This window comes from Orbicella franksi, chromosome 2 (genome assembly GCF_964199315.1).
Source record: "Orbicella franksi chromosome 2, jaOrbFran1.1, whole genome shotgun sequence".
Classification (NCBI taxonomy): domain Eukaryota; kingdom Metazoa; phylum Cnidaria; class Anthozoa; order Scleractinia; family Merulinidae; genus Orbicella; species Orbicella franksi.
In genome coordinates this window covers 8061278-8075835 of record NC_138146.1, presented here as the reverse complement: position 1 = coordinate 8075835, position 14558 = coordinate 8061278, and the positions used below count along the sequence as shown (strand labels likewise).

The 14558-nt window shown below is 41.3% G+C and overlaps 1 protein-coding gene across 1 annotated transcript; it reads left to right on the top strand.

The window, feature by feature from the left end:
- Window positions 1-3044: 3044 nt before the first annotated feature.
- LOC145470369 (uncharacterized) lies at window positions 3045-8977 on the top strand. The gene is made up of 2 exons (XM_081454202.1): window positions 3045-4775; window positions 4925-8977. Exons 1-2 carry the CDS (start codon window positions 3045-3047, stop codon window positions 8975-8977), a joined length of 5784 nt encoding a protein of 1927 aa, XP_081310328.1.
- Window positions 8978-14558: the final 5581 nt, after the last annotated feature.

The window sequence follows — 14558 nt, the reverse complement described above, 5'->3', positions numbered from 1 at the left end:
CTAATTATAATATATAAGTAATATAATATAATATAATATAATATAATATAATATAATATAATATAATATAATATAATATAATATAATATAATATAATGTAATATAATATAATATAAGTGTGTTTACAAGTACAGTATTTACATTGTTACTAGTGCCAATTTTAATATTTAAGTGAAATAGGTGTGTATACAAGTGCATGCCACTTATAATGCTTTGGAGGAGGGGTGTTTTTTCCTATTTAATTATTAAGAAATATGTTCTATTCTGTATTTGGTTAACACTTAATCAACGAAAGTGGAGAGGTGAATAGCTTTGTTTTGCATCTTACAAGTGTAAATGTAGAATCTCATAAACAAGATCGTATAATTAAATTTCTTTAATAATGTTTTATCGTATGGGCCGGGCATGATGCCAAATAGTTTTTCTTCTATTGTTGGACTAAAATTCGAATTATTGACAGCATTAAACCAGTCGATGACATTTTTAACAAAGCTCTTAACAAATTCGCAATCATTAAATGTGTCATCAATTGAATCATGTTCAGCGCAATAGAGGCATTCATCATCCGTTTTGATCCCGTATCTAAAAAGTTCCTTTTTTGTTACAACAATTCTATGAATAAGTTTGAATTGAAATTCTTTTAATTTTGTTTCCTTACAAATGTTTTTCAGCGAGGAAAATATTTTTTTCCATGTCTCCCCATCCAACTGCATGGTTTGGTTCCATTTCGTTGGGCCAGTTTGACACCTCGTGTGAATTTTTTGTTAATTAAACAATAGAAGTCCCTAGTTTTGGCTTTGACTAAGTTAATTTCTGTCAAGTCGTCCAGTTGGAAAAAGGGGTTGTTCTCGATGTATGGTTCGCTTTCTGGTGGTAATGTGTTTTTCGCTTTTGTGGCTAGATGCTTCGGTATCGCACTTACAACTTGATAAAATTGTAGAAAGTTTGTTTTGCAAGCGAATTTGTTTTTAAATTCTTGATAAGACGTAAACTGGCCATTGCTGTTCAACAGGTCTTGTATAAAAAGAATGTTGTTGTTAGGCCATTCACTGATGAAAATGGGTTTCCCTCCAACGAGGATTTCTTTGTTATTGAATACGATCATATCCTGTCCTTTGTCATAGTTATACAAGGTTTTCAATTCATTAAAAAACTTTAAAATGTCTTTATAAAATGATGGCAAACCGTCGATATATTTTGTGTCGTAGTTACATCTTAAAAGAAAGCTCAGACCGCCGTATTTTCCTAGATGATGGTCTGGAACAGTTTTCCAGTTTTTTCTTCCCGGTGCGAAAAGTCTCGGAATCCAAGCTAACCTCAGTGCCTTTATCGTAGTTTCTACATCGATCATACGTATACCCCCTTTATCTCGATCTTGATAGAGCCCTTCTCTTTTTATTTTGTCTTTTTTGTTTTTCCATAGAAATCTAAACAGTTTTGTTTTGATTATTGGTATTGTTTCTTGAGGTACATTGAGATTTGATGCTGAGTAAACGAGTTGTGATAGTGCCAGAGATTTTATGATTAGTACTCTCCCAAATAGTGTAAGGTCACGTGCCCTCCATAGGTCCAGATTTGTTTGCAATTTTGTAACTTGTGGTTGAAATTATGTTGGTTATTTCCCTTTTCGTCGTACGAAACATGGATTCCTAAGATTTTAACCGGGTTATGTAGCCTTTTCAGTTGTAATGGATTGCCCTTATTATTTTTCAATTTTCCCAACCAGAGCGCTTTTGTTTTCTTCGGGTTTAATTTAAGGCCCGCTAGCGTACCAAAGTTATCGATTATTTCTAAGGCCTTTTCGACAGAGGCCAGGTCAGTACACAAAAGATTTGTATCATCTGCATACTGGCTCAATTTCAGTTCTTTTCCTAATATTTCAATTCCTTTGACGTGTAGGTCTTGTCGGATTTTATTGGCCATTATTTCTGCTGAAAGAATAAACAAATACGGGGATAGTGGGCACCCCTGACGGACTCCTCTAGATGGTCGAAACCAGTTTGTCAAAAAACCATCGTTTAATGCTGCACTCTCTATGTTGGTGGAAAAGGTGCTAACCCATTTTTGAATACTCGTACCGAAATTAAAGACATCCAGTGTTCTCATTATAAAGGGCCATTCAAGTGAGTCAAAAGCTTTTCTGAAGTCTAGATACACTAGAATGCCTGGGATGTTATGCCTCTTAGTATATTCCATAATGTCAATTATGAGGCGGATGTTTTCCCCAATATAACGCCATTTTATAAACCCGGTTTGGTCCGAGTTTACTAGCTTTGGCAGAGAAGCTTCTATCCTCCTAGCTATGGCCTTAGTTGCTATCTTGCAATCAACATTAAGTAAAGTTATTGGTCGCCAGTTCGATAAATCTAACGGGGAGCCGTCCTCCTTTGGTATGAGAGTAATGATGCCCCTTCTTTGGGAGATGGAAAGCTCATTTGCTTCATAAGCTTCATTGAAGCTTTCGACGAGGTTATGTCCTAGCAGTTCGAAAAAAAACTTATAAAATTCTACCGTAAAACCATCCTCACCTGGAGACTCGTCATTTTGGAAAGTTTCTAAAACCTGTTTACATTCGTCGTACGTTAAAAGGCCTTCGAGTTCATCTCGCTCTTCATCAGAACGCTTAGGCAGGCGCAATTCCTGAATAAAGCTATCGTATTCCTCCTGTGTTGCGCTAGATGCTGATGTGTATAAATCATTAAAGTAGTTTTCAATAGCGTCTAAAACCTGGGTCTCGCTTTTTGTTACCGCCGAAGAACAGTATTTTATTTTTGTTTTATTTTGATCGTGACGTTTCGTGTCAATGACATGAAGTAGCTTGCAAAACTTTGTAACCACCCGGACGGACTCACGTGGAACTGATTTTGTAAAACTTGGACGTGTCTTTGGTTATTAAAAAAGTGTTAAAATCAAATATGTTGTCGTTATGCGAGTTCATTGGGGACTAAAAAAGTAGCGGCAACATTTTCTGGTCCTTCGAGCCGGATGGAACGAGCGAATCGAAGAATTTGGAATTTGGTGTGGCGAAGATTTTGGAATTTGGTATGGAATCGACCGAAGCGACTGATGGCGGTCGCCATCTTGGCAATTTGGATTCAGGTCGTACTGTGAGTACTAACATTGTTACTTTAAAAAACAAACGGGCAGCCGTCAAAAGAAGGATCACGAACACGTTGAAGAAATTAGAGTCCACCATCGAACAGTATGGTCGAAAAGCGATTATACGTGGATATGTCAACAACTTGCAGGAATATCTTAACGAAGCGAAAGGCCTCAATGATGAACTCGTCTCAGTGATCCCAGAGAACGAGCACGAAGCCGCAATAGATTGGTATGAAGAACAACTCGATAGAGTCGAAGACGCTAAACTTCAGGCCAACGCACATCTTGACGAGCGGGCAGAGGAAAGTTCTAGCGGATTAAGCTCGGTGAAATCATGGAAAACTTCTTCGACAAGAAATGTCTCCCAAGCGGCCGAAATTCGCGCCAAAATTACTTCAGCAGAAATTAAAGCAAAACAACTTGCCTTGGAGGAACAGCGAAGAAGAGAGGAGTTCGAAAAACAACTGGAGGTTAAAAGGAAACTTGAACTTGTCCAAGATGAAGCTCAAAGGCTAAAATTCATGGCTGAAGAAAGAAGAAAGACTCAGGAAGCCAAGGACGAGGCTGCACGCCTCGCAGCAGAAGCAGCAGTGTTACAAAAGGTACAAAATGAAGTTAACGATCCGGAAGCTTTGTCTAATCGATTGCTTGATTTTGAGGATGATTCATTGAAATTTGTTCCATCATCTAATCTTGATGAACCGTTAACAATAATTCCTCCACTACTCCCTGGTTTGTTGCAAGGAACTGGAGCAAATCATGGAACTGCATTGCCACCTGACAACCCTACAAAAGTTGTTACACCTTCACCTTTGTTACAACAGCCAAAGTCAGCTGTTTCATTTATTGCACCTCAGGGCACGAAAAAACCTAATGAAACATTGCCTTTGTATCACTCGTGGATTGGAGATTTACAAAGTGGAGTACAGCATCCAGCTTTAACTAATACGGACAACCGAAAAACAACCATTTGTGGTCATTCTACTCGTGACTCTCTTCCAAAGTTACGCCTAAGTAAGTTTGATGGTGACCCTTTACACTGGTCTGATTGGTCCTCAATGTTTAAATCAATTGTTCATGATGCTAATCTGTCCCTTAATGGCAAAATGCAACATCTTCAGAACTCTGTTATTGGTAAAGCTAAGTCTGCAATTGAAGGATATGGATACAGTGGAGATTCCTACTATGAAGCACCGAAAGAACTGGAATCCAGATTTGGCAAACCTTCCCTTGTTGTGAAAGTCACACTTGACAAACTGAAAAAAACAGCTCGATTACAAAATGACAAACCTCAAGAAGTGAGAAATCTGTCAGATGTTGTGTCAACTACTGTGTGGACATTTAAGAAGTTTGGATATGAAAGTGATCTGAAAGCAGAAGCTAATGTTTCCCTTGCCGTTGACAAACTGTCCCAGGAGCTCAAAATCAAATGGAAGGACAACACCAAAGCTACCAAACTGGAACGACCTAGTCTTGAGGACTTCAGTGTGTGGTTAAAAGGTCAGGCAGATATTTATGATGATTGTTGTTACCCAAAAATGTCAAGTAAGTTTCCATTCCAACCTCATAAGAAACCTCGGTCTGGTGGATCAAATGGAATGACTGAAAAACAGAACACTTTCTCAAGTAACATTTCACCTCGCCCCAGGCCAACAAAGTCCTCTTACATTATGGTGATGGGCAGGAACACAAGTTATCTTCTTGTCCCAAGTTTAAGGCTCTAAGTGTGGAAGAACGCCTAAACGAAGTACAGAAACATAAGTTGTACTTTTGTTGCCTCAGTCCTCGACATTGGCTTAGCAATTGTTCAAATCAAAAACAGTGTGGTGTAAATGGGTGTACGCGATCACACAATGCTCTGTTGCACAACTTGAGAAATGTTTTGGTGGAAAGCAGTGATGCAGTGTCTGCTATTAACCCAGTAGCACAAGCCGAAGTTGGTTCGTCTACTGAACATTCTAACACATCTCACAGAAGCAGTCACACCTCTGTTCTGTTACAAGTAGTACCAGTAACCCTCTATGGTCCAAAGGGATATTTCAACACATATGCTATGCTGGACACAGGAAGCACTTGCAGCTTGCTGTTAGTAGATGTTGCTGGAAGACTTGGTTTGGATGGTCCTTTGGAAAGTGTGGTCTTAAATGGAATTCAGAAAACATCTGAGCTTATGACAAAGCGTGTTAATGTACAAGTCAGCCGATTGAATGACTTTGGTACCCAATTTGATGTGAATGGAGTTCTTGTAGTTGATCACCTGAATGTGCCAGAGAAGAAAGTGAAACTTGATGAGCTACAAGAAAGATGGCCACACCTATCAGACTTGGAGCTGACTGAAGTCGCTGGGACCCAAGTCACTTTGCTCCTTGGTAGTGATGTCCCGGAACTTATTGTTCCCCTGGAAACTCGACATGGTCCAAAGGGTTCCCCTGTTGGTGTTCGCACTAGGATTGGATGGACTGTTACTGGTCGCTTAGCTGGCCATATTCAAGAATGTGAATCTGTTTGTAAAGTTCATGTGGCGACTCCGGATGAGGAACTCAATGACACCGTAAAAACTTGGTGGCGAACAGAGAACTTTGGTTGTCGTTATGACAATGATACCCAGCGCTCAGTTGAAGATGAAAGAATCATGAAATTCTTGAATGAAAGTACACGTAAGGTGGATGGTCGTTATGAGGTTCCTTTGATTTGGCGTGATGACAAAGTCAAACTTCCTGACAATTTTGCTGCAGCTGCTCAACGTCTGAATTTTCTGGAGAAGAAGCTTAATCGTAATCCCGAGTTGGCAGAAAGATACAGGAAAACTATTGACATGGATATGGAAAAGGGATACATCAAAAAGCTTACTAAGGAGGAAGCAACTGCACCAGTCATGCGCAAATGGTACCTTCCTCACCACCCTGTTCTGGACCCCAAGAAACCTGAGAAGGTTCGTCGAGTATGTGATGCCACTGCAAAGTTTCAAGGCTCATCATTAAACAGCCAACTTCTTAGTGGCCCAGATTTGCTGAACAACCTTGTTGGAATTTTCATGAGGTTTCGAGAAGAAAAGGTTGCGCTTTCAGGAGACATTGAAGCGATGTTTAACCAAGTTGCTGTCCCAGAAGAAGATCAAGCTTCCCTTCGATTTCTGTGGCGTCAATCTCCTGAATCATTGACAGAAGTCTACCAGTATGTGCGTCACATATTTGGAGCCAAATGTGCGCCAACCTGTGCTAACTATGCTCTGTTGAGAAGTGCAGAAGATAATGAGAAGCAGTTTCCGAATGCTGCCTTTGCCGTAAAGCGAAACTTTTACATGGATGACCTTTTCAAGTCTGTTAAATCAAGTGATCAAGCTCTGGAACTGCAACAAGAACTTGTTGAAATGCTAAACAAAGCAGCTTTTCACTTGACCAAGTGGACCTCTAATGAGACAGAAGTGATCGAGCGAATACCAGAATCGGAAAGAGCGCCCTCTATCAAGGTTGTGGAGGAAAGCATCGTAATGCCTATGGAACGTGCTCTTGGTATCGTTTGGGATACCAGCTCAGATTGTTTTGTCTATGAGGTGGTGAAGAGAGACATTGCGGACACGCGTCGGAAGATTCTGAGCTTGATAGCATCCCTCTTTGATCCGATTGGATTTCTAGCTCCATTTCTGGTCAGAGCAAAAATCTTCCTCCAGCATGTGTGGCAGTTAGGTATTGGATGGGATGATGCACTGCCACCAGAGTTTCTAAAGGAGTGGTCCAAATGGCAGGAAGAGCTGGATGGAATTGCACAGTTTCACATTCCCCGTTTCTATCGTCACATACCAGACAACCCGTCTGCTATTGACCTTCACATCTTTGGAGATGCCAGTGAACAAGCATTTTGCGCAGTGGCTTATTTCAGATTCTGCTATGTCAGTGGAGCAGTGCGATGTGCATTTGTTACAGCGAAGACTCGGGTAGCCCCGAAGAAACCCTTGAGCATCCCAAGGCTTGAACTGCAGGCTGCTGTTTTGGGTGCAAGATTGGCTGCTGTAGTGATTAAGGAACATGATTACATCATTGATTCCACCTATTATTGGACAGACAGCAGTACTGTGTTTCAGTGGATTCGTGGAGTGTCTAAGCGCCACCCCGCCTTTATTGCTAATAGAATTGGAGAGATCCTGGACAGCACCGAACCCAACCAATGGAACCACTGTCCTGGACAGATAAATCCTGCAGATGATGGCAGCAGGGGACTTCCAGTGAGCTCTATTACTTCTGGGAGTCGTTGGGTAAATGGCCCTGCCTTCTTACACTTACCTGAAGAGAGATGGCCAAAGGGAAATGCAAAGCTTGAAATTCCCAAGCCGTCCGATGATGACCCACAAGCCCAAGAAATGGCCATTACTTGGACTGGTGTGGTGAAAGGTTCAAAGAACGATTTCTTATCTCCAGCGAAATACTCATCTCTAACAAAGCTTCTCAGAGTAACTGCTTACCTGAAACGGTTTATATATAACTGTAAGCACCCCAAATCTGAACGTCACATTGGTTCTTTGTTGGTTGAAGAGATGGAGCAAACTCGAAAGTTTTGGATCTGCGTTGCCCAAGCAGAATCCTTTCCTCAAGAAGTTGCAGTTCTCAAGTCGAAACAGCATGTTTCAAGCAAGAGCAAATTGGTATCTCTCTCACCATTCCTTGATGGGCATGGAATCATTCGTGCAGGTGGTCGAATTGAGAGAGCCGATATTCCATTTTACAGTCGTCACCCTGTGGTACTAGCACCAGATCATGAGTTGACCCGTCTCATCATCATGAACTGTCACGAGAAATTGAAACATGAAGGAGTGGACCAAGTACGAAATGAGTTGAGACAACAGTATTGGATCTTACGCTGTCGTGCTACAGTGCGAAAAATCCTTCATCAGTGTTCTTACTGCAGAAGGCGAAAAGCGAAACCAGAAGCACCCTTGATGGCAAGTCTACCATATGATCGCTTAAGTGTTGCACCACCATTCTCGAAAGTTGGCGTGGATTTCTTTGGTCCTCTTAAAGTGAAGCATCTTAGAAAAGAGGAGAAGAGATATGGTTGTCTCTTTACTTGCTTGGTGACTAGAGCAGTTCATTTGGAGGTTGCATTTGACTTGTCAACCGATTCCTTCATCATGTGCCTTAGGCGGTTTATGGCTCGAAGAGGTAAACCAACTGTGATTTACTCCGACAATGGAACAAACTTTGTAGGAGCAGACCGTGAGTTACGTGAATGCATCGATGGCTGGAATCAGCATAAGATCGGCAGTGAGTTGAGCCAAGAGGGAATTCAGTGGGTATTTAACCCGCCTGCCGCACCTCATATGGGAGGTGTATGGGAGCGCCTCGTACGATCATGCAAGAAAGCCCTTAATGTTGTTCTACAGAAACAAGTTCTTACTGATGAGGTGTTGCTTACCGCCTTTGCTGAAGTGGAATGGGTTGTGAACAGTCGTCCGCTTACTGAAGTCAGCTCGGATGTGGATGACCTTGAAGCTCTGACGCCGAATCATTTCCTCATTGGAAGAGGATCTCTCAACTTACCGCCCGGTATCGTTGACGACAAGGAGTTGTCAAGTCGCAAACGTTGGCGACAAGCGCAAGTGGTGGCAAATCATATTTGGAGTCGTTGGTTAAGAGAGTACCTACCTGGTTTGATTACTCGAAAGAAATGGACTCAACCTACTGTAAATGTCAAGGTCGGAGATTTGGTGTTAGTGGTTGATCGGGCAGTTTCAAGAGGTTTCTGGCCCCTTGGCAGGATCGTAAAAGTCTTTCCTGGACTTTACAGTATTGTAAGATCAGCAGACGTGAAAACGAAGTTTGGAGTAATGAGACGCCCTGTGACAAAACTTGCCGTCCTTGAAGAGTGTTCGACCAACTAAATCGGGCGAACACGGGGGGAGGATGTTACCGCCGAAGAACAGTATTTTATTTTTGTTTTATTTTGATCGTGACGTTTCGTGTCAATGACATGAAGTAGCTTGCAAAACTTTGTAACCACCCGGACGGACTCACGTGGAACTGATTTTGTAAAACTTGGACGTGTCTTTGGTTATTAAAAAAGTGTTAAAATCAAATTTGTTGTCGTTATGCGAGTTCATTGGGGACTAAAAAAGTAGCGGCAACACTTTTAATAATCGTTTCATCCTCCATCCGTAGTAGAGATACAGTCTTTTTATTGTAGTTTCTTCTCTCTAAGTTAAAAAAGTATTTGGTGGGGCGCTCATCTACACTTTAATCTAAAGATTGCTGCGTTTCCCTTCTTGGTGTATATTGTTTGAAGTTCTGTTTTGAGATCATCAAATTCGTTTAAGACCTGATCAATGTCAGGGGAATGAAAATTATTACAAATGAACTCATCTAACACCTGAAGTCGACGTGTTATTTCCATTTCCCTACAATTTGTTAATTTTGCTAAATTTTTGCTGAAAGAGATGGTTGCTGCTCTAATTTCCATTTTGAGCATCTCCCAAAAAAGCCGTTTGTCAGTTAACTTGGAGTAATAAGAGCAAGTTTGAAAATATGTTTTACGTATTTTGTTGACATAATCTTCATTATTCAACAGAGAATTATTAAATTTCCAGAGTCCGCGTCCTCTAGGTGTCTCATTAGACAAAGACAATGATATGTAAATTGCCTTATGATCAGGCGCTATAGCAGGATAGATTTCACTCTTTTTGACGAATTGTGTCAAGTTTTTGGCCACCAAAAAAAAGTCTATCCTGGATTTTACTTTTAAAACCTTAGATTCGTAAGAATACTTGCGCAAGTTTGGATGTCGTTCTCTTTGAATGTCCACGAGATCCAGTATATCCATAGTAGTCAGGACTAAATTTCTATAATTGGTTGCTTTCCAGGGCTTGCCACCAAATTTATCATTTTTTGATAAGGTGCAATTCCAGTCGCCACCTACGATCAGTGTAGTCAGTTCTGATTTGTCTATAAGACAATTATTTAGTTCTTGCAAAAATTCTAGTTGTTCACCTTGATTGTTTGGGGCGTAAATATTGCAGAGCGATAGCATTAAAGCATTGATAACAATAGTAATTAACATGATTCTTCCGAACTTGTCGATTTTGTCTTGCACCGAGGGATGGATCAGAATGCAAACACCTTTGCTGTGTTTGGTGCCATGGGAAAAGAATATTTTACCTCCCCATTCATTTCTCCAAATAGTTTCATCGTTCACCTCAGAATATGTTTCTTGTAGAAAATAGAGTTTCGATTTTTGATCTTTAAGGTACGAAAAAATACTCCTCATTTTACTTTGCTCTCTTAATCCTCTTACGTTTAACGATGTAATGCCAAAAGTTAGCTTGTTAGACATGCAGAAAACTGAAAATTATAGTAAATTAATAAAGAAATAAAGCGAACACGAAAAGAAAAAAAAGTAAACAAAAACTTATTTAAGAGTTTTCCTTCTGGCCTCTCGGGCACCTGGTTCCTGTCCCCACCTACAGGTCTAAGAGTACATCATACTATTGTGGTTACCTTAGAGATTCTCCAGGTCAGTTTTTTCATAGATTCTGATCGGGCTTCCCTCCGGGGAAGTTTTGACGAATTTTTTCCCGTCCATTGACCATACGGATGTCAACAAACCATCCTTTCGCTTTTGGTTCGCCTGTTTAAGGATATCCCGCCCGTAGGATGTTAGGTTCTCGTTTAGGTAGATTCGTCCTGATTCTGCTCTAGTTGACGCTGTTGAGTCGGGATATAGGTCAGAGACGCGGACATGTTTCAACTTGGCTCTCCCCTTGTACATTCTTGTTTTCGCTTTATGGCTTTGAAACTTTACAATAATTGGTTTTACACCTTTCAGGTGGAGCTTGTGTGATATTTCGATGTCGTTCGGATTTATATCCACGTCTAAAGCCTTGGCGAGCTTAAGGACAACCTCCTCGGTTGAGGTGTACGCGGATTCCGGGACTCCGTGGGTTTCGAGTGAGTTTTTTCTAGTATATTGTCCCAGTGCGTCTTGGAGATCGTATAATTCTGCGATTTCTGCTTCTTGGTCGTTGATTTTTTTTCTCGCTGCGGCTAGCTGAATTTCCAAATCGTCTTGTTGTTTCTGAGACTTGGCTAAGGCGGTTTTAACGTTGGTAAGCTCACCTTTCTGTTGTAAGAAGGCGTTCCGTAGCGCAGCGACCTCGTTGGCGAGTTTTGAGTTTTCACGAACAATATTGGAGACCGTAATCTGAATGTCAACCAGCATTTCCTTTAGTTCTAAAAGATTAGTCTCCTCGACACTAGCCTTTGATGCGGTTTCTTGCTCGTTGGCGCCAGACAGCGCTTCGTCATTGTTAACCTTAGACGTTATTTGAAGCTCGACGTCCGCCATGTTCGCACGTTTGGATCCTTGTTGGTCTTCTTCGACAGAGCCTCGTTCTCCTCTCTTGTGTTTTCCTTTGGTCTTGCCTTTATCCGGCATATAGTAGTTTTTATGGAAGTAACCAGAGAATTACTCGATTTTTTGGGGACGATATTGCTCCCTCACAAAGTGTGCGTCCTCACGCTAGCCCCGCGCATGCTCTCTCCTTCTATAACATCATAATTTCATAGCTTTTTCCACTGGATGGTTTTCGATTTATTTTTTTATTGCGTGACAGTGAAAACGATCTATATTTAGAAATAGCAATACGCAATATGATATCGAGGACAAGTGACATAACACATGAGCATCATTGAACGTGGGTCGTCCGCTATCTTCGCATTCTGAAGCTAGCAAGGCGGCCTTTCGGAGATCAGCAAGTCAGCTGGCAAATCAGGTGAGCAGCAGATAAATAACCTGTGGCCTGGCCGCTTTGTTTAAGACAAAATATATGAAGAAACGAGCAAGGAATATTCCACAATAATGCTAATGTTGGTGAAAGATGACCGCGGAAAAGCGACTGCGTGACACTCGGTATGTTTTTAGATGACATGTTGTCTCGTATCAGACGGAAAACGGTCTTTATTCTCTGCGTTTTGTACCCAGTCTGCAGTCTGCATTTTGTACCTAGTCTGCATTTTGTACCCGGTCTGCAGTCTGCATTTTGTACTGACCGATTGGGTTAGCATGTGATAATACCGATTCGATTTTCTCCCCAGGCGCTATTTCATGCTTTGTTTTTCTCAGTACCATATTGCAATTCGAGGCACAGCCGGTAGAAACTAAAGTTTACAACCGTAACACTTCTTTACATTTCCCCAAATTGTTCCCTTTTCTTTTCCTTTGTCCGCCATGTTGAATTCTTAGGCGGGTTACCGCTGTACACTCGTTCCCAGACTCCCGTTCCCCGTTCTCCGTTCCCCGTTCCCCGTTCCCCGTTCCCCGTTCCCCGTTCCCCGTTCCCCGTTCCCCGTTCCCCGTTCCCCGTTCCCCGTTCCCCGTTCCCCGTTCCCCGTTCCCCGTTCCCCGTTCCCCGTTCCCCGTTCCCCGTTCCCCGCTACCAGTTTTAGTAACATCCGTATGGAAATAGGGAGCTTCAGCAACGACGACGCCGACGTCGACGCCGACGCCGACGCTGACGGCGACGACGACGTCTAGTCAAAAATGATTTATATTTCATCAGCGGAATTCGGAACTGTCTGGATCTTTTCAGTGCGCCAATGGCTCTAGAAACGTGCTCAGGCTAAATATGCAATGACAGCGTTCAGTTCCAAATGGAAATACGAAAAATTAGCCGCCGCCACTCGCATCCCGCAGACTACGCAGAACTTGGTAATTTCACGTTCTTGTTTTGCAGAGGACGACAAAGAAATGAAAGATTTATAAAGCACGTGCACAGCTATTGTTTTGCTCATTTTAAAGAACGTTTCTTCGGCAACATTCTCGTTGCCGTCGACGTCGTCATCGTGATCTGCTTCTTAATATCGCTAGTTCAACCGAATGATTCGCTTATCAAATTAACATTCTGTTCTAAAGAAATTGTTTTGGTGTTATAAACTTTTGCATTACGTTCTCAACAAATGGGCAACAACACGCATTATTGATATATCCGAGTCACTATTTTTCATGAACACAGTCTTAATGTCGTTCAACTATTTTTACTACGCAGCGTTATAGAAATTAGCCTTACTGCTGCCGTTAAGTGAAGCTTGATAACTTCGCAGTTTCCGTTCGCAACCGCTAGTTTTGTTTGTTCAAATCATTCGGTTTGGAGAAATGCGTTACCTTAAGGTTACTGTGTACCTTCAGAGGTATCTCGGGCCCAAACGATGTAATGCTTCCGGTTTAAGCTGGACATTCGCGCGAAAATGTTCTACTCGATAGATCTTCTTCAAACTTCTACTGCGCACAGATAATGAACTACTTGCTTCAGAAATGAAAAACAAAATTGGGGATCACGGACTTCGTTTCAGAAATAAAGCGTGTGGAAAACTAGTCTGATTTCGAAAAATTGGCACGCGTAAATCAGCGTGGTCTTCAGGGTTTTTAGCTTAAAATATTACAGATAAATCAACGGAGACAAAGTATCGTACCAACTGAATTTTGAATGAGTAAATTCAGCCCGTTGGGTTAATAATTCCAAATGTTACCAACGTTTTCATAAAACGTAACTCTTCAAGAGGTATTTGAAACCGCCGCACAGATAAACGAAGAGCTAAGAAAGAACGGGACTCGATGGTGGATTTTGCAAAAATTTCAAACTTCTAATCAGTAGATTTTCTTCAGGTTTTCGCGTTTTTGCGCATGTTAAAAAGCGCAATATAAATTAATAAATTATTGATATTATTATTACTACAAACGTAGAAACATCGGTAGGGAAAATGATCCATCAAAAGAAAAATAGGGGTCACCGAACGTCCAAGATCGTTGAATCCAGGTAAAGCTATAGCAATGGCTATCTGCCCTATCAGTTGGTCATTTTATGACTGTAATTTGTGTGGACTTCAGTCTACGAGGGTGGACTCCGGAGTCTGAGTGCGATATTTTCCAAGTGTCGAAACATCGGGTTTTTGTAGTATGCTCAAGCTCGAAAATGTCGTCAACTGCAAAGCCAAAAGAATGCTTGAAATCGCTTGACACTGCTAAACAAAGATCTACCATTCCAACAAGAATTGAATGAGTTATTCTGTGGAAATTCTATAATAATTACAGACTGCCGGGTATATCCATTTTTGTTTTGTTTCGTTCCTCAGAAACGAAACGGTATTGTTTCAGTTCAGAGGTGAGCTATTTACATAGTGATTTGCAATATCCAATCAGAGTAAAGTTCGTAATTGTTAAAGTGCACCTAACCCCCAAATTTTTTTTTCGCTAAAACTAATCTACTTGTTCTTTGAAATAGTTCTGCGAAAAAATTTTTGGATTCCGTTAAATCCTCGATTTTCTGTACCCCGACGAAATCTCGAAAATAGCTCCAAAACACCGCCATTTTGTTTCACGACCGAGTTTGAGGAGAATGGGTCCAGCGGCTCTTGTGACGTCTACCCAGGAAGGTTGGATATCTTACGTCCTCTCATTTCCTTCAGGATGGTGCA

What these genes read in the sequence shown, in the direction of transcription:
- LOC145470369 (XM_081454202.1), top strand. Translation starts at nt 3,045, where the DNA reads ATGGAATCGACCGAAGCGACTGATGGCGGTCGCCATCTTGGCAATTTG. An exon ending in CAAAGTCCTCTTACATTATG is followed by an intron (nt 4,776 to 4,924) that starts GTGATGGGCAGG and finishes AATCAAAAACAG; the next exon opens with TGTGGTGTAAATGGGTGTAC.